The sequence below is a fragment of the Corapipo altera genome, unplaced genomic scaffold (genome assembly GCF_003945725.1).
Source record: "Corapipo altera isolate COAL_440 unplaced genomic scaffold, ASM394572v1 60, whole genome shotgun sequence".
NCBI classification, from domain to species: Eukaryota; Metazoa; Chordata; class Aves; order Passeriformes; family Pipridae; genus Corapipo; species Corapipo altera.
Window position 1 is genome coordinate 5,017,305 of NW_020884912.1, and position 27,037 is coordinate 5,044,341.

The following is a 27,037-nucleotide window of genomic DNA, read 5'->3' on the forward strand; positions in this document are numbered from 1 at the left end:
GGCAGCGACGGTACCTGCACGGCTGAGGCGGCGGCGGCGGCGGCGGCGGCAGCGGGTCCCACGAGGCGGCGGGGCCGGGGCGGTGCCTCCCCGCCCTCCCCCTCGCTACGCACCGCGGAGAGCGGAAGCGGCGGCAGGAGGAGGCGGGCTGAGGGTGCACGGCACCGGGGAGGAGGAGGAGGATGGCGCTGGGGATGGCGGCGGCGGTGAGTGACTCCCTCCCTCAGCTGCAGCGCCCACCGCGGCGCCGGCTGCCCCCTCCCCGGGGCGGCGGGGCAGGTGCGAGCGCTGCCCCCGCCCTCACCTCCCCGCTTCTCCCTTCCTTCCCCCTTCTCTGTTTCCCTCCCTCCCTTCCTTCGCTCTTCTCCACCCTTCTTCCCCCCGCCGCAGCTCTAGCAGGAGGCGACGCGGACACGCGTGGATGTGGTCTCCGGCCCCCGAGCGACCCGGCCCCGAGGTGAGTGCCAGGCTCCGGCCGCAGCGCCCGCCCCGCCGCCGGCCGGCAGCCCCAGGGACCGCCCCGCCTGCCCCGATGACAGCCCTGACGGGACAGCACTGCCCCGGGGACAGCCCTGCCCCGGGGCTCCCCTGGGGACCCCGCTCCCACCGCCAGCTGTCACAGCGCGGTCCGGGACGGGGGCGGGCGCTGTCACCCGCGGCCGCGGGGCTGGGCGCCGGCGCTTTACTCGGGGCTGAGTTTTAGAGATGTGCTCGCTTCGCGGTCCACCCTGTCCGTGTTAATCGGGCTGCTCTCGCTTCCTCTCTCTCTCTCTGTCAACGTGTGTGGTTTCTTTTTTTTTTTTAAGGTTTTGGTTTTTTTTTTTTCTTCCCCAAAGACAAACTTGCTGTCAACTGCAGGTAAACCTCACAAAGCTTCCCAGTACAGGCCATGCATTACGGATGGATGAAACATTATCAAATGTGACAGTGTATTATGCATCTCTCTCTCCTTTTAAAAGGCTTATTTTCTCTGCCAGTAAGATAACGTCTGTAGGATAGGATGCAGAGTCATGTAAAGCTTAGTAGACTGTCACGTTTACTTGTTCTCTAAAAATGTGTGGGTTTTTCTGGGGGTGTTGTTTGGTTTCTGAGAGAAAGTGAGGACGAAGTAGCACACAGCTGCAAGTAATGGCCTTAAGCCCATCTCTTTTTCTCCCTTTCTCCCCACTTTCTGCCTCTCCCTCCCACAGTACTTACAGAAAAATATGTCTGTGATTCTGTACAACTGGCCTTTCAAAATGAGAGGCCTCTCAATGTGAAATATTTTTACCAAACTTATTAGTGATTGATAAGTGCTATTTTTTCTAATCTCCTTAATATGCAATGAAACAGCTGCATGTTATTTTACCTTCTTGGATACAGGGCCTGGCAGCAGCGGCAGACTGTAATCACCTGCTGGCCACCAAAATGAGTCACCTGGTGCCTTACTCAGTGTTGAGGTAGTTCGTAGCTTCCAACTGTAAGGACAGTCATATTGCAATGACTATCTACAGTCAGAAGCTAAGGTGATACAGAGAGATACTTTGTGCCACTGATCCAGAAGGGAAGCTTTAGGGGGAAAAAAGCTACCATTTTCTGGCGTGTTACACAGCAGTTTAGGGAAATCTCATGTAAATGAAACTGGTTGGTTTTTCTCCACTCTCCAACCCCATCCACCCCCACACAGTGGTAAGTTATGGTGAAGTGATGCTTTTTTTTTCCTAGGTAAAAAAGGTTGACTTAATTTTTTTTTTTACTCCCTCTACTGAGTTATAATTGGAAGGGGTCCATGCAAAAAAAAAAGTTTATTTTTGTATTGGGTTGTCTGAACTAATTTTTTACTGATGTGAAATATATCCACTTTATGTGGATATCATGTGATTTTTCTTCTTTCCCCAAATAATTTCTTCTATCTCGAGAAGCGAATGAAGCACAGTTTACTTGATTTGCATCAGCTTAATTTGAAATTTTGTGAAAATTCCCATTTTCTCCTCCTGTTACCTTTACTTTGAGCAGAATTTCTGAATGAAGGTACCACTGCTGTGTCCATCACTAACAGCTTGAATAAGGAAAATGCAGCCTGAAATGGGGAGAATTGAGAAGTATCATATACATATATATATTTATATATATAAGTATATAAAAAAGAAACATAATTACAAACAGATTCCTATTATAACAAGATAACATTCAGTGCTGTTGTACAAGGGATTTATTTCCACTTCCTTTCTGTATGTGGTAGAGCACTCATAGATTTAATTCTTCCGCCTGGCTCTTTATTTGTGCTTTACTCCATGTGAAAAGAATGCCTTTGATGACACCATTTTAAATATGCTTTCATATTTCTGCTGCATACTTTCTCACACTCTATGCTTTCCAGTTTATATAGTAAACTGTGGTCTTTTCTGCATTCCTACCAATGCAGTCAAAGACAGCCACAGAGCTCTCTCGTGCCGTAAATCTTTTATTTTCTCCTATAGTACACATTCCAGTCACCTAAAGCTTCAATGCAACTGCAGTTTAGACTTTAAATTCTGATATACATTCATAGGAGGTACTTGCACTTCATGTGCAAGTGTTGGAACTGGTTGTTCACCTGGTATCCAACGTCTCTTCAGTACACTGTTTGGAAAAGCGCTTTATAGAGTGCAAATCTCTTGCTACCAATAAACCAGTAGTTAGCAGGACGAGTGTTGCTCTGAGTGGTATTTGAATGCTTGCACCAGCATTGAAGTGATGTCTGTTCACTTTGCCAACCCAAATTCCAGTCCAGGTTTTCACATAATGCAAATCAGATTATTGAAATCCAGGATATGCTGATCTGGAACAGCCTGTCAAGATGTACTCAGGGATCTAATCTTAACTCCGAATTTAGTTTAAAATAGTAGTATTGTTCCTTTCCCGTAATGCCTCGTTCTCATTTTCCTCCTGAATTAATAGTCAAGCTGAACAGATTCTTACCTAGCTAACTCTGTCAAAAGTAGTGTTATAAGTGAATGTACTGTCCAGCTGATTAGACAGCTCTTCAGAAGCAAGCAATTTAATCTTTTTTATTAACTACTGTCTCCTTTTTTTCAGATCTAACAATACAATGTCAACTGGAAGGGTACGAACGAAAAAAAAGGCATGTTCTTCAGATCAGTCTCCAGACAATCTTCCTGTGAGGAGTTCTGGAAGACAGGTATTTATAAAATTCAAAAACACGTGGGTTTGTACTTTGCTATTTTTTATTTTTTGTTGACATTCATAAAGAAAGCAGGCTTCATTGTGGGTAAGTTAGGCCTTAGAGTACTTACCCACAGAGGGGGAGAATGAGGTAATTCTGTGAATGAGCAGGCAAAGCGTCTCATTTTGTGAATGATATTCAAGAAAGATAAATACTCAATATAGCCTGTTAATGCTTAATACATTAAAAATACAATCACAGATTTCTGTACAGTTAGAAAAAGCTGTCTGCCCAGCCAGACAGAGGCCTAAAACAACACAATACACAGTACCTTTGAGGCCCAGAAGAGACATCTGGTATACAGTTTTGTATAAAAAAAAAGGCCCTAAGCCTGCTATAATATTTTATTTGAGGCACAGATAGGTTTGCCACTAATTGATATCAATAAGTATGCAAAGAGGAGATTTTCTGAAGGAGAAATAGAACGAATGCATTAGGCTTGACTCATTGGCATGTGATGGAGCTTAAAATACAATTTAAACTGGAATTTTTGCTTATAATTTCTTCAATGGCATCAATTAGGCTAAGGCAAGACATTTTTAGCTTTAAATGATATTTCCAGTCTTGCTGTGGGTTTGTGGCTTGCTTTTTTGTGATTTTTTTTTTTTTTTGGTAGGAAAAAACTGACCTAATTTGACAGCTGTTTCATGCTGCAGCTATTTCACAATGGATACAAAGATTTTCATTTCATTTAACTGTTGGATGCCACTCACAAGCTGAAAAACTGTCTGAATGCCACTTTGTAGAAGATGTATTTGTGTAATTTCTGGTCAGATTTCAGCTATTCTTTATTAGGTGAAGAAAAAAGCGGCTGAAGCAGCAGCAGATGATGATGATGAAGCATCAGAGAAGAAATATAGAAAGTGTGAAAAAGCTGGATGCACTGCAACATGTCCTGTTTGCTTTGCCAGTGCGGCTGAAAGGTTTATTTCTTTTTACTTGCGTTTTTCATGGACTTTCTAAACTTGCAGCTGAAGTTTAGGATCCTAACTGTGTTCTGAAAAATTCCTTCATTTCTAAATGTAGAGGGAGAATTGAAAGATACTACTAATAGGAGTCTTAAGATGACAGGAAAGTGTCACAAGTTATTCCTGTTGTGGATGACTTTCTACTGGGCAAGTTGCTAATTCAGATATAGAATATCTTCAGGATGTGCTCACTTATGTTATTAATGGTGCCTTCTGGAACATGCCTTGCTTTTGTGAAAGTGAGAGCGTTAGTGTAAGCTGAGGAAGCTAAACTTGCTTTCAAAATGGAAAATGAAGTGAGCACCTGTGAGATCAGCATTGGTGATAGTACTGTTTTTGTTTAGGAAACAATAGATACTGCTTAGTCATCTTTTTGAATTGTTATTTTAATACTTTGATTTTCACCCCTCTCACCCTCCCAGGTACATACTTTCAACATTTTTTATTTGAGATGAAATCATTTCATGGCTGTTTCAGTTAATAGCTTAGGTCACTGCTTTTTACCTTGTGCATTTATCTTGAACCATTTCGTTAGGTTTAATGAGAGTGTTCTGAGGGAAGAACAGTTGCATTGTCTGATGAATATAACATTTGTAATGGATATTTCTTTTTGAGAGTAATACACAACAAATGCCCAGAATGTTTAACTCCTTCCTCAGGGTTTTCTCTCACTGGGTTGAAATCACAACTCGGTCATGAGAAAATAATAGGCAACATCTGTTCTGTGTTCAGATTTGACTTTATGGTTTTGTCAGTTGTTCTGGGGACAGAACATTGTAATGACTTATGAATCAATTTATCACACGTACAAGAAAAATGGTAATTTAAATAATCCCTCCCACCCCTGCACTAGTGTTAGAACTAAATGGAGCAAAGTAAAGGAACCGTAAGTTCTTGTGAGAGGGACTTTGTCATGTTATACGTTTGCAAGACACTTTGTGTGTCACAGCACATATCTACTCTAAGAGCAAACATATTTCATGTTCAGGAAACGCCTGCTTAAAGGGTACCAAAGACAGGCTCAGTTGACCATTGTTAGAGGGAGGCTGCTGGAAGCCAAGCCAGCTATATAACTGCACATTATGTACATGTTGCCTCCTTTGCATCTGGTGTTGCTTAGCTGGGAAACTGGAAATGTTTGAGACAACTGAAATGACCTTATTGTTATTTGTATGACTGACTGTAGTGCTTTATGCAAGTCAGCCTTCGTGAATGTAACATAAAGCCCTGGCTTGTTCTTAATATTTTGTTCATGTTTTAGAACGTGCTACTGTTAATAGATTTATTTTTCTAAATGTATTGTAAAGCTATTTTTATGTCTCCTGCATTACAGATGTGCTAAAAATGGGTATACATCTAGATGGTATCATCTTTCCTGTGGGGAACACTTCTGCAATGAATGTTTTGACCACTATTACCGAAGGTAGATTTGCCAATTCAGGTTGCATCTTTTCAGAGCTTATTAAAATTTGGCAGATGTTACAACTGTTGAAACATCATGTACATAAATATAATACAAAGACTTGTTTTCTGTGCTTGCTTTAGTCAGAGTGAGGCTTAGATATTGGTGCTGAAACTGCAAGTATTGTATGGACTAATCAATTGAAACAGAGCAGCGTGAACAAAATTGGTTGGTTTAGGCAGGCTGGTTTGTATGTGCAGTTGTTCTGAAGCTTTTGTCTTTTTAAAAAACAATGTTAGAAAATATTAAATTATGAGAACAGTTTTAAGTAAATCTATTTTCCTTTATAAAGCAAACTAACTTTACAATGTGAGTTCAGGAGACCTTACCTCTCTGTAACATCAAATCAGCAAGGAGATTTAACTCTTGTGGTTCAGTGACCATGAAGACTCTTGTCAGGCTCACAGAGTGCTTTCAGCTTCACACACCTTCCTGTTTGAGTGGGCGTTACAGCCAGCCTAAGTCCTTACAAAGACTTTTGTGTGCTTATGTGCTCAGCAGTACCCATCACTCAGTCCAGGCCTTTGACACAAGGAAGTGTGTTCATAAGCAAGAGGACATAATGGTCAGGATGCAATTTATTACTGTCATAAGAACCATGACTTTCTCATTTTTTAACAGGAAAAATGCAGTATTCTCTACAGCCTTATTTCTCTGTCCTTTTTAAAATGTTCGATTTTAGAATAACTGCTATTGCTTGAAGTGAACTAGACATTCAATTTTCTGACTGCTTGCTGTTTTCTTTTCTCTTAGCCATAAAGATGGTTATGAGAAATACACTGCCTGGAAAAGGATTTGGACAAGTAATGGTAAAAGTGAGCCCAGTCCAAAAGCCTTTATGGCCGATCAACAGCTTCCTTACTGGGTAAGATAAAAGGTCATTTATTTAATAAGAATGCGATGTTCTGCTGTGTTTCTGGTATTCTGCTGTTCAACCAGCAGGTCAGCTGAATTTTTATGGGGTTTTTTCTAGTATTAGAGGACTGTGGAAAAGCTCAAGATAATAATTCTGATCAGCTCCTCCACTGTTGGAGACTTTCTCCACACCTCACAAAGACCAACCTTCTGTTACTTTTCTGTGAAGTAGCAGCTACGATGTGTGATGTTCAGGTAGAATAAGATTTGGCAGAGAAAGGGAGCATACCAGCTATGGGAAAGTGTGAGTGTGAAAGACTTCAAAAACAGATTTTGTATTTCCTGGGTAAAAAGAGCAGAAGAAGAAAAATGGGAATGGAAAGAAGTTTGGTGGTAGGGGTATTTTATTTAGTTTTTTGTTTGATTGGTTTTTTCTTTAAGTGGTGAAGAATATGTTTTTGAAGTAATATTTGCAAAGTCCACTGAAAACCATAGTAACTGGGCATTGAATCAATTTTGGCCTTAGGTTCTGTGCAGAAATTCAGTCTTGCTGGAGATGGGTACAAGATTTCTGTATATCAAATGCCTTACTTATGACCTGATGATTACAGGAGAATGAATTTAACAATTATGTTTGACAACTTTCTCACATCTTACTTTTTCCTAACTGGTTGCATTAATCTTATTTGTAATCAGACAGCAACAAGTAAAAACATGTTTGTTTCTTGACTTGTAGGTGCAGTGCACAAAGCCAGACTGTGGTAAATGGCGTCAGCTGACAAAGGAAATCCAGCTGACACCACAAATAGCAAAAACATACAGATGTGGTATGAAACTGAACAATTCCACCAAGGTAACACAGAACAGTTTTGCTCATATTGAAACATAGCAACAAGTTGGTGTTTCTTGTTTGCAGAAATTAATTTCTTCTTGTTTGCTGCTTAATGTCTCTAATGTCAAAATGATAGTCTGATGGCCTGGAGAGCTGTGCAGTGACAGGCCTACATACTGTTTGGACCTTTCTGACTGGAAATGTCAAGAAAAAAGTATCTGAAATATCGTTATCTGCACAGTTAATTGTAAAATCCTTCATTCTGAAGCTATGGAAAGATTATCAGCATGTACAGAATAGACATACACGAAAATGTTCATTTCAGTTATGTTTTGCCTTTCTTCATTATTGAGGAAAGCATTTGAAAAGCTCAGTGAGCTCTTCTGAATTTCTATCAAGTCTGTCATGGGCTTTACATGAAAAGTTTCAGCTTTGTCATGAAGGTAACTCCTGAAATTTGAAAGAGTCTTTAAAGAGTCCTTAAAGTGCCATAGAATCTTTCATGCACTTATAGCATGAAAGAACATAACCTGAAAATACTGACTATGTGAAAATCTGAAAGGTCAGCATTTAATCTTGAAACTCTGTTATAAAGATACTTTTTAAATAAATGAGAAACTCTCTTCTGTAGTCTCTACTGGAAGAGTCACTGTGGAAAATGTGGGATATTTTGAGAATTTTTCTATAAAAGTCTGTATTTTTTTCTTAATTTGTTTGTTTCAGTGTTCCACCCCATTTTATGGAATAGAGTGCATATTTTAATGTCGGATCAGTAGAAACTAACTTAAAAAATGAGAAACATTTTCTTGCATGCTTTTGCTTTGTGGTGTGTTGTGTTTTTAACCCATATGTTTCTCTACTATTTTTTTGTTTACAATCAGCTCTGCTACAGAAGGCTGACACTAACACTGTTTTTTTAGTTTAGAGAACTATACCATAGAAAATTACTTTGGTTTATATTTAATTTTTGCTGTACAGCTTAAGAAAAGCTCTGATACCATTTGCTTTTCTTTCAGACTGAGGGCTCAGACCAATGTTCCATGCCTGAGGACTTGGTGAGTAGTGGCTGTCCTCTTCATTTGTCTTAGAATACAAAATCAATCCTATAGCATGGCATATTTCTTTTCCTTTTTTTTTTTTTTTGTCCTTTGGCCAGTTATGTCAGTATTTATGCATTTTGCTCAGGAAACTGTCAGACACTCTTTGCAACAGAGCCTAGGGCCTTCTACTTTCTCATCTTTTTCCTCTTTTTCCTTACCATACCAACTAGCTTTCAAGTGCTTCATGGTGTCTTTGAGTTGTGGCCTGTGATTCAAGGTTTACTCCTAATTCTCATTTTTGATCAGGCAAAACAGTATTCAGTTGCCAGCTTTCAAATAAAATTCCTCATCGTAAAATTTCCTTGTCTTTCAGGTGGTTTCTATCTTTAGTCAAGCTAGTCTCCTCTTTTTGAATACTGCATGAGAACATCTAAATATGTTTTCTCTCTCCTCTCCCTCGTAATACAAAATGTGCATACAAGATGTATGTTGGTGTTTCAAGGGGCTTATGATCATGTAACCCTGCATTTCAGATTTCATGTGATCTGATGTTCAATAAGCCAGTGTTGACATGTGTACTCGAGGTACCTCTATCCCAGGGAATGTATTCAGGCTTATTGTTGACTCTTGTCGAAGCCTTCTGGCTTTGTGTCCTTAATGCATGTTTACTTGTAAGTTGAGGCTGAATCAATAGTGTTCCTTAGGGTTTTAAAAGGTCTTTGATGGGGATAACAGAATCTAAATTTAATTGATCAGTTAGTGTAGACTTTTCTAAGTGCAGATTTCTGGATGCTTAAATGACTGCAAATGTTTTATAAAAGGCATAAGGCATAGATGTGTTATGGCATGTCTCATCTGTTTGCTTTCCACGCGGGTGTGGAGTTTGTGAAGTGTCAGCTCCGTTTCTGAGGAAGAGATCAATACTAGAGGTTTTCTGTGTCAGGCTGAGGAAGGGGAAAGAGGGAGAGAAAATGTCTTTATGACTTGCAATGCTGAGATTGGTACTTCTAGTGCTTTTTGGTCTCAGTTTTGGAGGGAGGGGGGAGAATGGTTCATTTTCCAACGTTTTCAAAGTACTGACGTGTTCTCTTCTCCCCTCTTTCCTTCACTTCTCCGCTTGGCCAGAGAGTGGCTGAAGTTTCAGACCATTGGTGGTACTCCATGCTCATACTCCCTCCTTTGCTGAAAGACAGTGTGGCAGCTCCCTTTCTAGCTGCATATTATCCAGACTGCGTGGGCATGAGTCCATCCTGTACCAGCACTAATCGGTTACCTGGTGAATCCAACCTTGTGAAGTTAGAGCACTTAAAGAGCGTGCCTAATTTGACTGGTAAGGGCCATCTGCAGGGCTCTGTTGCTTAAATAGGTGTAATAAATTTTGCCATATAGCTGAGTTCATAAGGCACATAATTCTTCTGATTCAGAATACTGATTCTGTTCTCGGCACTAATATACACACTCTGTCTGATTCCCTCTGATTTCTTTGATGCCATCTACTAATTTCTAAGCTAAAGGTAATACATTTCCTATGGCATTTCTTTAGGGAGTAAGCATAGACTGCAAGTCTTTTTGTGTACCACCTGTAATTTGTTTATAGAAACAGGAAATTAACATGTGAGTACTTAAAGACTTTGTATTCTTAAGGAAATGAAGATTTATGAAAAAAAAACAAAACAGGATTCTGCTAGGTTTGATATTGTGGATCTTTGGGGCTTTGGAAAAAAGGATTTGATTTCTTAAGGCACTCAGATTCTGTTTAGGTTATTTTTTTTTTTGCTAGTGACAGCTCTGAGAGCGACAACTTGGGAGTGTGGATGTGCAGAATAGGTGAGGTAAGGAGAAAGGTAATTCAGGATTCCCATACTCATCTCAGAGAGAGTGCTTTGAGGGAAGTTCAGCTTCTGTGTTGTCTTAGCAGACTTTGCTCTCCTTAGGGGCTCAAAATAAATCAGTTCATCTGTTCAACAGATATTTATCTGCTTAGCAGAAAACTTCATTTTACAGAGCTACCAAAGCTACACGTGGAAATGATTACTTTTAGTTACTATCCACTCTGAGCAGTATTGGGAGTTGAAGAAGAAAGGAGTTCAGAATGCTGCCTGAGCCTATACAGTGAGGGTAGACCTCAGACTTGAATTTAGGTCCTATTTGTTGTTGGACTCTTCTTGGCATCGGAGCGCACATACTGTTCTTTGACAAAACAGCTCTGATAGGTCCCAAGGTGTACCCATCAGGCAGCAGGACAATAATTAATGCTGCACAGCCTAGAGGGCAGGAGAGAGGAGAGCAATATAAATGATATCGTTCTGGAGGTGGCTAGAGGCTGGAAAGCTTCCCTACTTGTTTATCTGCATGAGGTCAATGGATCATCTTAGAGGGAAAAGGATATAATGAAGATATGATGGAATATGACTAGCTCCTGGTGTGTCCTTATTCAGTTGCAGGCATGAACAAGTATTTCCAGCCTTTTTACCAACCCAATGAATGTGGGAAAGCACTTTGTGTGAGGCCGGATGTCATGGAACTGGATGAGCTCTATGAGTTCCCAGAATATTCACGAGACCCTACCATGTACTTGGCGCTGAGAAACTTGATTTTGGCTCTGTGGTACACAAACTGCAAGGTAAGAGATGCTGATAGTTAATTTGTTTGTTTAAAAATAATAGCAACTTTTCTGGGATGTGGACTCTCTTCTTAGATGTCTCCTTGTGCAACAGAAAAATTGCTCCCACGTTTTTGAGAATCCATTCTAAGATTGGCTATTTTCTGGGGGAGTTTGGGGTTGAGGTGTTTTATTTGTTTGTTTGGTTTGGTTTGTTTGGGGTGTTTTTAGATTTAATGCATAGAAGATCCTTTTGCAGTAAAATACAAAAGTTTTTGAAGTATTAAAACTCTACTCTGTCTGCCCAGCTGTCTAACTTTTTAAAGGGATGCTTAAGCACTTCCAGACAGTGTTTTGTGGATGCTTTATGATTTTTTTTTCACCTGACTGTTGGACAGGTGACTGTCTTTTTACTTAGGCTAATTCTATGACACTGTCTTCAGTAGGACTGCTGACGTTCACATACCACAGCTTTCTGATATGGATGTCTGCATTTATGTAAAGGTTTTGGATATTAATCTGTTTTTTACTTGGAATGCCATTTTGGAATGGATTTTACTGGAATGCCTTTGTGAGCATTGCCACGAGGTGGATTCATTTTGCAAGCAGGAATCCATTTCAATACCATTCCTGTACTAATGAAACACACTTTGGAGTTTGCAGGAGTATCTTGTAGACTCATTTGATTTTTTTCCATGTTAATCTCAATAAATTGTTACCTTGCTGTGTAAAGCTGGCTAGCAAGAAATTTCCAGGTTTTGAAATGCTCTCAGAAGCCTGAATCATGATTTTTTTTACCGTGCTTTGCAGTTTAAATATGATGTAAACACATGAAAAAAATGGAATATTAGAAAATCAACATTTTCTACTCTTTGTTTCTTCTTTGCAGGAGGCCCTTACCCCTCAAAAATGTATCCATCATATCATTGTTCGGGGGCTTGTGCGTATTCGCTGTGTACAGGAAATGGAGAGGATACTTTATTTTATGACAAGGAAAGGGCTTATCAATACAGGGCTTTTGTCAGTCGGTCCTGACCAGTACCTTCTTCCTAAGGAATACCACAGTGTAAGTTGCTGTAATAATCCCTACATTATTAATGTTATAAAACTACATGGCATATATAATCCTTTTTTGGTTCTGGATTTTTTTCTCGTTTGCCTAAATGGCTGGAACGATAGGTAAAATTACATCTAAAAGCTGACAATGCCTTCAGTGGTTATGGAAGCTACAGACGTTAAACTCTTCCCAACAAGGATTTTTCCCCACTAAAATCTGTGGAATTCAGTCCTATGGATTGGTGCTTCCCACGAGCTGTTCAGATGGATGAGAACTGTGTGAAAAATGCACAATATCCTTACGTTCTTCTTGTGGCTTAACCCTGTAATACACCTCTGCTCCCGTAGATGAGGCAACTCCTATTCCACGTCGGTTTGCAAGAACTGGGATTAAAGGGTACATGTTGATGACTAGCAATTTGGTTGACAGCACCCAAAACTTATCAAAGGAATGTATTCTGTAGTGGAATACCTTCTAGAAATTCTAAGTTGATTACATTTAGCAAGTGTATTTTTATATGTTTTTAATTTATAAGATAGTTTTTACTGGTCAACCCAATCTATGATTGAAATCATTGCAAGGTAAGTGTGATTCTTGTCTGTTATCTTCAGTTAGATTTTGCTGCTTTTGTTACTGATAACTTCATCTGTTTCTCTTAAGAGAAACTGAGGCATCTTCTTTTGAAGTCCTTAAAAACTTTTAGCTATTTTCAATGCTACCATTGATCTTTTTTCTGTATTAAATGTACTGTTATCTTTAAAAGTTATCACAGATTACTTCACAGGACAAGAGAGCCCAGACTTCTGAAACCTACAGATATTTTTAATGTTAGCAAAAAGAGAAATGAGAGCGAAATGATAATTTCTATTTTAGCTTTAGCTATTTTTATTTATTTAAATATTTTAATATTTTTTAGAAATCTGTTATTATTGTTGGGGCTGGTGCAGCAGGATTAGCAGCAGCCCGACAACTGCACAACTTTGGAATTAAGGTAAGAAGCTTTAGAGTATGTTACTTTAAAAAATCAGACTTCCTCTGCTTTTAAAGTATTCTTCATCAAAATGGAAAAACCCCTACATTCTTGTTACAAACATGTATGTATAGGGCATCTTAATTAATTTGTAAAATCTGGGGGTTTGCTGAGTAAATCTGATGTTTAAAAACAGCATTTATTTGTATCTAAAATTCAACAAAGCATGCAGCATATATTTTATAGAAACACTGTACCCAGATTTAGTAGCCTGTAGCATGCCTGAAGCTCCAATTTTGAAATTTCCTAAATAGGTCTTCAGCTTTTTTAAAAAGAAGGGTTGTTTCTAAAGTAACAGTTATCTTTGTATGTGTATATCCCAAAGGGTAACCCTTAAAAGACAATTTAAATGCATAAATTAACTACAAAGGATCCACAAATGAAAATAAAGTGTTAAGATTATTAGCATTGCTGGATTGCTCAGGGGTTTTTTTTTGTGTTTTGTTTTCTCCTTTGCTCTGGAGTTGAACAGATATGTTTAATATAATTAAATATTACAATTTACTAAGCTGCCTTTTGCCATAGGTCATTATCTTAGAAGCTAAAGACAGAATTGGTGGCCGAGTGTGGGATGATAAGACATTCACAGGAGTCACTGTTGGAAGAGGTGCACAAATCGTCAATGGATGTGTCAACAACCCAGTGGCACTAATGTGTGAGCAAGTGGGTTCTCTGCAGTGGTCATACATTATCACTAGTGAAAAACTGTTGTTAAAGCCAGGTTCAGCTGGCTGGGTAAGGGTGGGAGTCCTTTTTTGTGACATGATTTAAACACTGTCCTGCCTTGTAAGTAAACTCCACATTGCTATTATACCTTTGATAACAGTTGGGAATGGAGAAGGGATGTAGAATGGTTTCAAGCACAGTATGCAAAGTAAAACAAGGTGGCACCAGCTTCAGAACCACTTTTTTTTCTTTTTCTGGAGATAGTAATGTAAAAGGTCCCCAGCAGAGTTCCTTAGGGCTGAGAAAGGTTTTACTGTGTGAGGCTATTGCTTCTGTGACAGACCTGCCTTTGTTCTGCCTTGATATTTCTAGTTGAATTCCATGCAAATTAAGATTAATATGCCTAACAACTACTGATGTAAACATGCTGCAGTTCAATTTCTTTAAAAGTTATTATTATTGGCTGGTTTGGTTTAGGTTTTTTTGAGGCAGGCAGCCGAATTTCTCCAAGCGGAAGCTGAGTGTGGGCTTTATTCAGAGATGCATGCAAATCCAGCCCATGCCATTTTGCCCTATAGTGCCATGAGGAAATTTTTATTTTTATTTAAAAAAAAAATCATGTATTATTTATTAGGTGAGGAACAATGACTTCTGTAATACACTTTGGGTACTCCTCCTTTTGTGATCATTTAATGTCATCTTTCATTGGAAGTACAACTGTATCTTGAGATCTGCAGGGGTGACCAACAGCCTAGAGAGATGTGAGGATATGTAAGAGACACTGGAGCAAGCCCTAAGTAACAAGGCACTAGGAAGAAATTAGTACTATGTTTGAGCTATTCTCTCCAGACTGACTCTGTAGAACATAAAAACATTTTTATTCTGATTTAGCTTTGTTGTGTTCAATGCAAGTTGGACAAGCAAAGCAAGGTATTAGCTTTAATTCCAAATAATTTCTTTGCTTGGTTGTTAATAAAATTAGTGGTAACCAGCAAGCAATATCCTGTCAGTTCCTGAATTCAGGGAATTGTTTAGGCCTCAGGCACCAGGAAGTTGTAGAAAGGAACTGACTTTAATTGTGATTTAGACAATAAATTGAGATAGAAATAAAGGAGACTGGTTCATCATGTTTGATTACCAGACTCTGCATCTCTGTACTAGCCTGATAGAAAAGTTGGAGAGGAGGTTTCTGTGAATCGCCAATAAAGAAAAGGGTGGAAAAGTGGGAGAAAATGATTTGTGAACAATTAAAAGATAGAAGGATTGTTGGTATTCCAGTTTTAGGGAAACAAGAGTTAATCTGACTATTTAAAGTTGTGGATGTGCTTTAAGTGGTATCACTTAAATCTGAGGGATTCATCTTGCTTTAAATAACTTTGAGCAGGATAGGCACTGTAGTTTTTCCATCTTTAAAAAAGCAATAAAATGTCTTTTTCTTAAGCTTGGCATTAAAATGCACAAACTAGGGGAGAAGTGTGACTTGATCCAGGAAGGCGGAAGGATAACAGATCCCACTATTGATAAACGTATGGACTTTCATTTCAATGCCATCCTAGATGTCGTCTCTGAGTGGAGAAAAGATAAAACCCAACATCAAGATGTTCCTCTTGGTGGTAAGTGGGAGATGTATTGCAAAGTGAAGATGTTGGCTGAGTTCATAGTTTTTATATTAAACTGGCTCTTACATCAGACATTTTTCAACGTGAATATCTGACCTTAAATCCAACAGAGACTTCTCAGGTAGTATCTTGTTTTCACGATGGAGCTTTTTCAATACAAGTAGAGGCACTAGCAGTTCAAAAGACTTCCTTCTGGCTGAAGCAGGCCATAGCTAGCTGTAACTCTTATACTTTTTGACTAATCTGCCTAAAAAAGAGCCTGATCAAAGCCTTCTGCTGGCAAGAATAGTCCCATCTCCATTGGTAACGCCTCCTACTACACTTACAGCGTGCAAGCTCATCAGCAAAAAATAAACTTACTCAGAAATGTCTGCCTCCCAAATCTCTTCAGCACAGATTCTGTAAGACAGAATTAGCAACTTCTATGTTCTTCAGTGAACTCTGGATCCAATTTCTGAGCTCTTTTGATTTTGTAAAAATTAATCAGGGTTTATTTGCAAGTATCCTCCATTATCTTAAAGTGTATTTTACCTGAAATATCCTAACTGTATATTGATGATACTTAAGCAGTTAATTTCTCTTCTGTCTCAACTGGCTAGCTCAGCTGTGCTGATGCACAGTATGTTTATTTTTCTCTTTTTTCTCTGTAATTTTAACCTCTATTTTTCCTGAAGCTATGTATATTTCCTTCTGGAACAAGATTTTACTAGGGAAACCTGTGATTAAACAACAAAGCTGTACTTTATCACTGGAAAGATCTTGTGGGTGGTGGTTTTTTTTCATTTGGTTTTGGTTTTGTTTTGTTTTGTTTTATTAATTTCTATGGGAAGAAAAACATCTTGGTACAAATTAGCAACAAGCTTGAAAATCTTGTGATCCAGAGAATAGTGTGTTGAAATGCAGTAGGACTTACGATGAATTGTGATATATTCTTATTTTAAACATGTTCTTTCACAGAAAAAATACAAGAAATCTATAAAGCCTTTATTCAGGAGTCTGGTATCCAGTTCAGTGAGCTGGAAGAAAAAGTATTACAGTTCCATCTCAGTAATTTGGAGTATGCCTGTGGCAGCAATCTCTCTCAGGTGAGTTTTGACAGCTGCGTTCTGAAGTGGCTGAGCTCCATAGAAAATAGGGCTGGAAGTAACATCGAGAAGTCACCTGATCCATTCCATGGCCCCAGAGGAAGAATCAGCTATCCCTACTGTTCCTACATCCCTAACCTGTTCTTTAAAAGCACTAAGACACTGATTCCAGCACTGCCTTAGGTAATCTGATGGGAGCTCTTGATGTGCTTCCACCAAGATTCTCTTTAATGTAGAAGCTGAGAGTAGCTGGTTAGCACAGAGTAGGGCATTTTGCCGAGATGCTGGGTGGTAGGATTCACAGGAGAGTCACTCCTCCTCAGATGTTGTGTGTGACTTCTGCTTCTCAGTTCTGCATTTAAAAACTGAGGTATTTCTCTACCCTGCTATGTATCTTGAGAATAAATGCATTTAACTTCTGAAATGTTCCAACACCCCGGTGGTGGGCCCCAGTTCTCCACTCCTAGGTATTCTGTTGGCCGTGTGATCCTTGGCTCTCCTCGTGACTTCAGTTTTAACCAAGCAGCTTCAGGAAATACCAAAGTATGACGTTGTTTGCAGTGCATTATTTACTCAGTGCTTTTGCCACATTTAAAGGTATTTAGGGTCAATTGTACTGTGGCAGTGGGACAGCTGGTTGGTACATGCAGATGCACAAATCTGATCTGAATTGAGAAGGCCATAAGAACCTAACAAAAATCTGCAAGACAGTGCTGTACCATGGCAGTCAGTGGAAAATATTTTGACATGTCAAGTTTTCATACTCCACGAGCACTCAGGGGAAATAAGAAAGATCTATCTTACCTTCACTTTTAAAATTAAAATATGGAGTAAATGCAACTGCTGTGATAGGAATTGGCATTTGAGTAGCAATTTGAGAATTGCTTCAGACTTTTCACTGCTAAGTGGTAATTGCTTAGTGCAAATACCAGTGTTTTACTACCTGTAAGTTTGCAGGGGTTGGAGGAGAAGGCCAATGAAAGCTATAATGGAAGAACCTCCAAAGTGACAGAAAAATTCCATTGAGCTTTTTTATGTCTTATTTTCCCCTTCATGTTCAGAAATAAGGTATTTCCATTTTTATATGAAGTCCTAAGGCTGTAAAATCTGTTTCTTCGCTAGATACAGGCAACTGAAATAAATACACTGCAGTCCACCTGGATTTTTGTACTACTTTCCTTGTTTTCTCTTCCAAGCAGAACTATAAACTACCTGCTAGTGACCAACCCATGTTATGACTGTTCTTAATCCAGCAATTCATGTGTTGTATAGTAGCACTAGGTAAATAAGCAATTTGATTTTTTTCAGCATTGCCATAAATTCTGGTGATACACTTCTTTTCCCACTTGCAAAGGGGACTAGGGTGGCTTCTGAACTGTGGGACTTTTGCTAGTACCCATGTCCCCTCACCAGTAGCAATAGCTAGTTCTGTTCTGTTCACAGGTATCTGCACGCTCGTGGGACCACAATGAATTTTTTGCCCAATTTGCTGGAGATCACACTCTTCTAACTGTGGGATATTCAACTGTGATTGAGAAGTTGGCAGAAGGGCTGGACATCCGGCTGAATTTCCCAGTGAGTCTGGAAGCAGTGCCTGTCTTGAATTGCTTTGAAGCACCCAGTGATATCTACGTATTCTTTTGGACCAGGCAAATCTGGGCCTGTGATTATGTCAATTTGTCTTTGAAAAAAAAAAAAAGAGGACAATTTCCGCATTTCTGGAAATCCTCTTAGAGGACTGTCAGTACTTAAATACTATGGTATGATGATCTTATATGTTAGAATCCTGATTTTTTTTTTTTCAGCTTCCATAGAGGCTATTTTTTGTCATTCAGTATCTCTGGAAATACTGAAAGTTCCTCACTTTCTAGTTTGCAGACTGGTGCTATATTAGCTATTCTTGTTGGAATTTGCATTGCTTATGTACATTTTGTAGTATAATCTTTCTATTTGTCTTTCAATAGGTACAGAGTATTGACTATTCTGGTGAAGAAGTGCATGTCACTACTGCAGATGGAACAGTGTGGACAACACAAAAGGTATCCAATATGCTTCAAGATTTTAGGGAATACACAGTACATGCCCTTTTTGTCTTTTTTTTTTTTTTTTTCCTTCTCAGAAGACTATTTAGTCCAGTTTGTCCCCACTCAAAGATAAATACTCACATATTCTAGTGACCTGTATTTGGGTGTCCTAGAGCCTAATTTTTGGTGAGCATGCTTGAGTTTTTGAGTACAAGCTGATTTGAATAATTAAGTACTATAAAGTTAATACTAAAAATGTGAAGCAAATAGGTTTTTATCTGGTTTTTGAAGTGATATTTTTCTCATCTGGTTGCATTCCCTGCTCAGCTTTACCCCATTTAGCATGTGAATCTGCCCTGTTAAAATCTGCACTTCGGTGTGCAGGATTTGACAATCCATATATCTCAGTTTCCTTTATTCCCTGTATCCCCACCTTCTTCATGCTGCATAATTTAGCTTTTAGTAATTTTTAAAATTATATATGAACTTGATAAAGATTGGATTGACATCAACAGTGTTACTGAGCATATTTTCAAGAGAAGGGATCTGTGAAGGAATTAAAACCAAAACACTGACCATCTCTCTCTCCTTTCACAAAGACAGTTTTGTTAATCTGAAAGCCATTGACTATCATTTACAGGAAGTATTAGTAGCACAATTAGCCACTCTGATACAAGCAATTCAACAGAATATGACTTAAAATCGGTGAGCTGTGGGATCTGTTCTCGCTTGAATATAAGGCATGTGTTTCCAGTTAATGAGAAATAACACCAGACACTAATCTAGAAATGTTTGATGAGTTATTATGCTGCATCCTACAAGAATAATCCAAGATATTTAAGAGGATGCTGTGAGGCTTAAGTGCAGTGTTCAGGTTTTGCTACTGTTGTGACTGTAGCTATTTCTTTCAGGTATTAGTGACTGTACCACTGGCCCTTCTTCAGAAAAATGCCATTCAGTTTAATCCTCCACTGTCAGAAAAAAAAATTAAAGCCATTAATAGTTTGGGAGCAGGAGTCATTGAGAAGGTAAGTGATGTCATATTATCTTTAGTTTTCTTTTCATAGAAACACTGGCTGTTTTGTCCCTGTTGCTTTTGCAGTGTAATTTTCAGGATTTATTATGCATTTGATTTTACTCTTATACAGTTGCCAAGAAGAGCAAAATATTATCGAGGATCGCATGTATTTCTGTTTCTTAGACTGCCCAACTTAATGGTGTTTTTAAAGAAATTGTTTGCAGAATAATTTCAAGACTTAAATACTTTCTGCCTAATTTTGAGCAAACCTTCATACTGGTCTTGGATCTTCCAAAATTCCAACAATATGTTTATTTTTTAACCTAATAAATGCATAAACTATTTGCGAAGAATACCGAAAGTTGTGTATTTGACCAGTGTAAAATCTCCTACCCTTTCCCAGTGCAAAAACACAGCCTTTCCTGAAAAGATCCCTAGTAAGATCTGTGCTTAGAACAAAACAGTAACAGAGTAATGTCAGAAGGAGGATTTATAGCAAAGTTGAAATTTAAAGGCAAGATTCAGAAATTCCCAACACAGGATGGGGATCACTTAAGTGCAAAAAAAATCTGCTGAATTTCTTGGGCATTTTACACAGTGAATTCCATTGTGAATTTGATCGTCTGTGCATTTGCAATTTATGAGATTAGCATTTTTTTTCTTTGCCTGTCTCCCTTGGAGGACAGACCCATGTATTCTCTGTTGAGACCCACTTATAAAACGGTGTGTCTCTAAATGAGTGGAAACAGGAAGGAAAAAGATTTAGAAGAACATATACCATACCCCATTATGAGTTTTGTGGTATGAAAAGGTTTAATTCTGTCTTTCTCTCTCTCCTTCTAGATTGCCTTGCAGTTTCCTTATAGATTTTGGGACAGTAAAATTCAAGGAGCTGATTTTTTTGGTCATGTTCCACCCAATTCTAGCCAACGTGGGCTCTTTAGTGTTTTCTATGACATGGATCCAGAGGTATGATAGGCTAACTGTATTTTCTGTTGGCCCTTCAGAAATTCACTTTGGATTCTAGGTGCAATAATTACTGAAAACCGAAATTTTTCTTCTTCCTTACACCTTTGCCACTGTTAGAAGCAGTGGAAGCAGTGATGTTTATCAAGGAAAAACTGATTGATACTTTGTTGTAATAAATGGGAATGTTTTCCATAGCTTGGATACAAAGTAATATACAAGCAAGTACATTCTCTAACTATCCTGAAAACAAGTCTCTAATACCTTACTGTAGATCTACCAAAGTGAGAAAAAGTCTACCACTCACTTCCTGTTTAGGACTTCTGTTCCCTTATTTAAATCAGCTAAAAACCCTATTAAAAAGATCATGCTACCTTACTAATACTTACAGGCTTACAGTAGCTTGAATGACTATGTGCAATAGCAGAAGAAAAGACAAACATCAAGTTTTGTAGGAAACTGAAGTCTAGGCTCAGTCCCAAGCTCATGAATTTCAAAGCAAATTCAAACTAGTGCATTGACATCATGTTTCTCTTCCCTGCCAGTTCCAAGCAGACACATCACACATTTATATTATACCTCTACATACTTTTATAACAACTGCTGCTTACTACTTGGCATCAATCAAAAGGCCATTTTATAACCTTATGTTTTACTCTAAAAGGAAACTACCCTGTGAAGATTGTGCTCTGTTACTACATTATTTGTACTTGCATACAACTTTGCTTGAATGAGTTCTCTCCAGTACTTTTAAGCTCATTCTGCATGAGGTTCAGTGTGCTGGTGCTGTCCAGAGACACTAGACATAATTCTTAATTTCCTTAATAACTATTCCCTGCCAGTTATCAAGTTATGTAACAGAAGAATTGCAATATATAAACAAGAGAGGGGGAGTTCTTTAAAGGAGTTGAGAACCTGTGTGCTCTTCCCTAGTCACCACTTCACCTCTAAAACTTCTGCATGGTAGCAGATGTCTCGAAGTGGAACAAAATATCAGTAGACTTGACTTTTCATTTCTTGGTCCAAAATCTGCTGGTAGGAACTTAGTACTGGCCTAATCCAAAACATATCTAACTATTATTTAAATAGATCCTCTTTGTCACCACCTTTTGAAAATGGAGTACAGCTTGAGGTAGAAGTTTGGCAAGGAACTGGAGCTTAAGAGGTCACACAAAGAATAACACTATAAATGTAATTTTTTTTTTTGGTATAGCCTTTACATAGGCAGATAGGAAGTGTTCAGTTAATTCAGTTAGTTGTAAAAGGGGCTGACTGTATCAGATCTGTGAACAAGACATCAGAAGATGTAGTAATCGGAGCATAAATGCTGTAGAATATGCATCCTTTATTCTAAGGAATCAAACCCACTTTCTCTAGAACAAAAGTTACTTTGCAGCTGCAAATATCTTTGCAATACCAAGTAAAAGAGACTCTTCAAGAAATACTTAATAACCTAATAAGGTCTTGTTTTTAGGGCAAAGAAAGCATTTTAATGTCAGTGGTTACTGGAGATGCTGTGGTAACCATTAAGAATTTAGATGATCAACAAGTACTGCAACAGTGTATGACTGTACTCAGAGAGCTGTTTAAGGAGCAGGTAAGAGAAACCTCTTATTAAGAGATGATTAACTTGCCAACAGATGGAAAGCTTTCAAATGTAGTACTTCATATGGTATAGGAAAACCATTGACATTTTTACCTCGAGGTATAGGCAAAATTATCTAGCACAGGCCCTACATCCTGATTGTAAAAAAACACTAGATAAAAATTTCTACCTTTTTTCCTTCCCCCAGATCATCATTTTTAGGATAAAAACTAACAGGAAAATCAGAGAAATCTGGGGCAAGCATAACACTGTCACTTAGCAATGTTATTTGCATTCTACTCTAGAGACAGTAATGCTTCTGTTAATTTAAACAGAGCAGTGAATGATTGTGTTAATAATGTTCAGGGGTGATCTCTCAAGTTTTACTGATGGTTCAGATATTAGAATTAATGATCTTGGAGGAACTTCAGCATCTGAAAACTCAAACTATTCCTAGAAAACATACTTTTGGTAATGGCTTTGTTGTTACTAGAAAGTCCACATACCTGCTATTTCGGTCCCATGAGAATGTAGCAAATGGGTCTTTGGTTTTGGTCTAGAAGAGTGATTTTGATGCCTGTCTCTGTGGTTTATAGCAGTTGTGAATTTCAGTCACCTGTCAACAGCGCAGCAGGATTTTCAAAGACAAGATGGCATCCAGGGGCACAGCAGAACTTCTTCTGGGATGCCTGTGAAACTTGCCATACTTGGCTCGTCGTTGTCTAGATTCCTTGAGCTTTAGTCTCTCGTGTGCTGCCTGAATGTAATTTGTCAATACCAGATGTTCTGCAACAGGCAACCAGAGGTGCTTCTGTTAACTTGTCATGAGCTCCTCCAGAGGGGGCCACAGCAGTAGCTGACTAAGCCTTCTTACAAGTGTTATCTAGGCTCTTTTTGGTAGAACCGTGTGGAATTTGCATGCTGCAATGTGCCAAAGAATACACGGCGTTACTGTCATGGCTCAGCTACGGACACTGACTTTCTGGGCTTTGTTTTCTCCTGAACCTAGTTCTCAAGACAGCTTTTCCCGATCTTAGATAAGTTATCTTATTTCTCTATTGGAATAAAATTATCTCCAAAATGACTGCCTTTTGAGATGTAACAAGCTAGAAGTAGCAAAGCATTATGCCTAACCGAGACAAAAATCACTTCTGTTATTCATATAAACCCGTTGAATGATGTTATCTGTATTATTTGTTTACAAGAGTATGTGTGTATTTTGAGAATTTTTTTTTCTCATGTGTAGTTCCAGGTATATTACAATATGGAGATTTGTTGCATTCAGAACAGTGCAGTTGTGATGTTTCAGGCATCATAGAATCATAGAATAGATTGGGTTGGAAAAGACCTCCAAGATCATCAAGTCCAACCCCTGATCCAACTCCAATTACTATATCATGGCACTAAGGGCCACGTCCAATCTCTTTTTAAAAACCTCCAGGGATGGTGAATCCACCACCTCTCTGGGTAGGCCGTTCCAGTGCCTGATAACCCTCTCTGTAAAGAATTTCTTCCTAACATCTAACCTAAACCTCCCCTGGCAGAGCTTGAGCCCATGTCCCCTTATCAGGCAAGTCTAGAAAAATAAATTATCTTTGTGGCTAGTACTAAAATAAAAAAAATCAGAATTTAATTCCCAAAGACAATCTAATCTGTACTTAATACTACTGTATACTCTAAAGATTAGAAGAAACTGTTTGTGAGAAAAAGCTATGCAATTATGAACTTTTCTTTGCAGTGCTTAACTTCTGTGTTGATTATGCAGGAGGTTCCTGACCCAGTGAAGTTTTTTGTTACTCGATGGAGCAACGACCCTTGGCTCCAGATGGCATACAGCTTTGTGAAAACAGGGGGCAGCGGGGAAGCTTATGACATTATAGCTGAAGACATACAAGGAAAAGTTTTTTTTGCTGGTGAGGTAAGTATCTTTGCTACTGGCAATTAAGGTTATCGGGGAGCAGCTTCTTATGGAAGATCGTGTTTTGCTAATCAACACCATTAACCTAGAGGTAGTATATAAATATCCTGTTCTAATAGTTTTAGAAACAAATAACTTTTTTCTTTTTTTTTTTTTTTTAATACAGGCCACAAATAGGCACTTTCCTCAGACAGTTACAGGAGCTTACTTGAGTGGGGTTCGAGAAGCAAGCAAAATAGCAGCATTTTAAGTACTGAAATTTTGTGTTTATAGATATATTTTTAATTGTTTTCTGTGGGTAAAATTATCTTCAAGTTTCCTATTGCTGCCTTTTTCCTACGTGGTACTTGAAATAGTACATGGTACCTGAAGATAAAATCTTCATCTTCTCCTCTTTCTCCCCCACCCCATTTTTAAGCCCTGATGATATATATTGTTGGGGGCTTTTTTCCAGCTATGGTATATTACTAGCAGGAGTGACATTGGAATCCCTGACCACAGCTTAAGTAAGAGGACTTTTGTCGAGAGTCTTCTTGTCGAGAGTCTGGCTCAAGTCATGTTATTGTGAACCTTCATTTCAGAAGGTCAGATTAAAACAAGACTAAGTTACATACAGCATTAAAAATGCTGGCAGTTAGTTATGATGGGAATTTTCCACTAACTGTGCTTCTCAGGTTGATTATGCTCATAGGAGTTCATACTGGCGTCCAAGAGCCTGAATAGCCTAGAAGAATTCTAGAATTATTGTAGGAAGGAACTCAATGATCAGTTTTCCCACTTGAAATCAATAAACTTTTCTATAATATTTTTTCATATTCTTAGCTTCACTGAGTGGGCTTTGGAATATGAAGTTTGTTCCTTTAATAAATGAGCTGGAACAGTTTACAGTGCAATCATAGAAAGGTTATTGTAGCTAAATAAAACTTGAAAAATTACCTTTTACATTACTTTTAAAAACTTTGAAATATTCTCTGCTACTTATTCAGAGGAATTCTTGTTACAATAATAGGCTAGTAGTTTAGATTTGCTCATTGCTTCTGGTCACGTAGAAACAGGACAGTTTAAAAGTATTGTATTTCTATGATTATTTTGAAAACAAACTTCCAAATTCATTTGGGCTGAGTAGAGGAAGGATCTACTGATTTGAGTGTACAGTGGGGGTGGAAGGACTAAACTCATTCAACTTTTATATTAAAAAATAAGTGAAGATGAATGAGGAAAAATATTAACACGTTTATGAAGGGCTGAAAGATGGTGGCTTGCACTTTGACTTGAAGTTTTTTTTTTTCTTATATTATTAGAACATTATTAAAAAAACATGAGGGACTAATTCAGTAAAGGCTAAACATCTATCTAGTAGCTTTTCCATGGGACAGGGAAGAAAATATTTTTAACAGAAATAAGACAGATATAATCAGGATCTCTGTTGTAATACTGCTCCAGTAAAACAGTATTAATGAAAAAAAAATTAAAATCTACTTTTAGATCTCTTCCCTCATACCTTCCCTATAAGTTCACTGTTATACAGACCTCAGACCTCATGATTTCTGAAATGAACATAAGCACTTATACTATTCACCCCCATTCTCCTGCATAGGCTTTTGTCTTTTTTTAATCCCTTCATTTAGAAATGACACAGCAATTTTTATTTTTTTTTTTTGAGTTCCAGTGCTTATTTCCATAAAGCTTTATACTTGGAAAAAAACAGGCAACCTTAACAAAAATCATAGAATCCTAGAATGTTAAAGGAGTTGGAATGGACCTTAAAGATCATCTAGTCCCAACCCACCCTGCCATGGGCAGGGACACTTCTGACATGACCGGGTTGCTCAGGGCCTTACCCAACCTGGCTTTGATCACCACCAGGGTTCTACTGAATAAATGCAATTCTTCTTTTCAAATACATAGTTTTGGGTTTAGAGTAGCTATGATATTGTTAAAACCCCTTTATTTAATCTCTAATTTACAAGGTGAAGATGTTTATGTAACTAGATGTTTTTCAGATATATATTCTGTTCTGCTTCTTAAAGCTTGGTTATATGAATTACTAGGAAGAGTGAATTTTTTCGTTAATTTTCCTCTACATAAATGCTAGCATGTACAGTTTTAAAGCATTTCCAAGTATTAAATTATAATTTAAAGGCTATAAGAAGCAAGACAAAGCCCTTTGATGATAAAAGATAATCAGACATCAAATTTTTCCTTTGGCAGTCATTTGCACTTTGTTAGTTTCATATATTCTGGGCCACCTTATGGCATAACTAGGAAAGATTGAGAGCTATGTATGTTTTGAGTTCCAAGTTTCTTTCCCTCTTTACCATATATGACAAATTATTAGCAGAGGAACTTCTGGTGGTGGGAAAAAAACTTATTACTACAAGCCCAAAACATTATATTCCATGGCTGCTTCAGCTGACCTTGTTCAAAACTTCAGTCAGCTTATTAACATATAAACATGTCACATTTCAGGTAGGAATGGTCTGGAAAGTTTAACTCAGCATCCTTTTCTGCAGTCCAAAGTTTGTGTGAATGTGTCATCCTGTTAATTCGTATTTGGGGTTTTCAATCTACCTGCAACTTTGCAGGTAGATAAATGCTATATCCTAGAGAAGAGAGATGGACATGGACATGAACAAATACTGTCATATTTGGCTTTAGATGATGCACACTTACAGCATTACAAAAACAGATAACAAATGATAAATTTAATCAATGGCCTAGTCTATTAATTATTTGTGTATTGTTTTGGTGCCAGGGCACTTAAACTGTGTTGTGCCGCACTTAATTTTGAGGAGTAAATAAAATATGTTCCATTTTAATTTACATTCACTTGAAATATATAAGAACATCAGGCTGGTTCTGAGACTTCATTCTTTAATGTTGCCCAGAATTTTTTTTCATATCTATGTTAAAATTTATTTCAAGCATGTATGTGTTTTGTGTTTAATTTATTCCCTCAAATAAAGAACTGGGGAATGTTTTCTTTGAGAGATTTGTTTAAATGTTATTAAAAAAAAAAGATTTGAATGCAGAGCATGATCTGTTACAATTCTTCTGTGTGACTATGTTATGGCAGCAGAATAAAACTGGAAAGTATTCACAGGA

The 27,037-nt window shown here is 38.2% G+C and overlaps 2 protein-coding genes across 6 annotated transcripts in view; one reads left to right on the forward strand and one right to left on the reverse strand.

Moving 5' to 3' along the window:
• TPMT (thiopurine S-methyltransferase) overlaps positions 1 to 141 on the reverse strand; it is a 12,461-nt gene extending 12,320 nt beyond the window's left edge. For all 4 annotated transcript variants that reach the window (XM_027654023.1, XM_027654022.1, XM_027654021.1 and 1 more), the window contains exon 1: positions 15 to 141. The gene's annotated coding sequence lies outside the window, so the exon portion shown is untranslated. The remainder of the gene's footprint in view (positions 1 to 14) is intronic.
• KDM1B (lysine demethylase 1B) lies at positions 117 to 27,037 on the forward strand. 2 transcript variants are annotated; one of them, XM_027654016.1, is made up of 22 exons: positions 125 to 206; positions 391 to 457; positions 3,058 to 3,160; positions 4,001 to 4,128; positions 5,507 to 5,596; positions 6,389 to 6,500; positions 7,227 to 7,343; positions 8,339 to 8,377; positions 9,488 to 9,692; positions 10,801 to 10,985; positions 11,854 to 12,030; positions 12,938 to 13,012; positions 13,577 to 13,714; positions 15,159 to 15,330; positions 16,294 to 16,421; positions 17,865 to 17,996; positions 18,386 to 18,460; positions 19,357 to 19,473; positions 20,307 to 20,432; positions 21,904 to 22,026; positions 23,780 to 23,932; positions 24,099 to 27,037. In XM_027654016.1, the coding sequence occupies exons 3-22, from the start codon at positions 3,071 to 3,073 to the stop codon at positions 24,180 to 24,182; spliced, it is 2,466 nt and encodes an 821-aa protein (XP_027509817.1). In that variant the 5' UTR covers positions 125 to 206; positions 391 to 457; positions 3,058 to 3,070; the 3' UTR covers positions 24,183 to 27,037. The 2 variants fall into 2 exon arrangements, with proteins under 2 accessions (XP_027509816.1, XP_027509817.1); XM_027654015.1 differs by lacking the exon at positions 391 to 457 and having other exon boundaries at positions 117 to 206.

Coding starts and splice junctions, on each gene's coding strand:
- KDM1B (XM_027654015.1), top strand. CDS start 3,071: ATGTCAACTGGAAGGGTACGAACGAAAAAAAAGGCATGTTCTTCAGAT. Junction 8,378..9,487: donor GTTCCATGCCTGAGGACTTG/GTGAGTAGTGGC, acceptor CCGCTTGGCCAG/AGAGTGGCTGAAGTTTCAGA. Junction 9,693..10,800: donor GAGCGTGCCTAATTTGACTG/GTAAGGGCCATC, acceptor GTCCTTATTCAG/TTGCAGGCATGAACAAGTAT.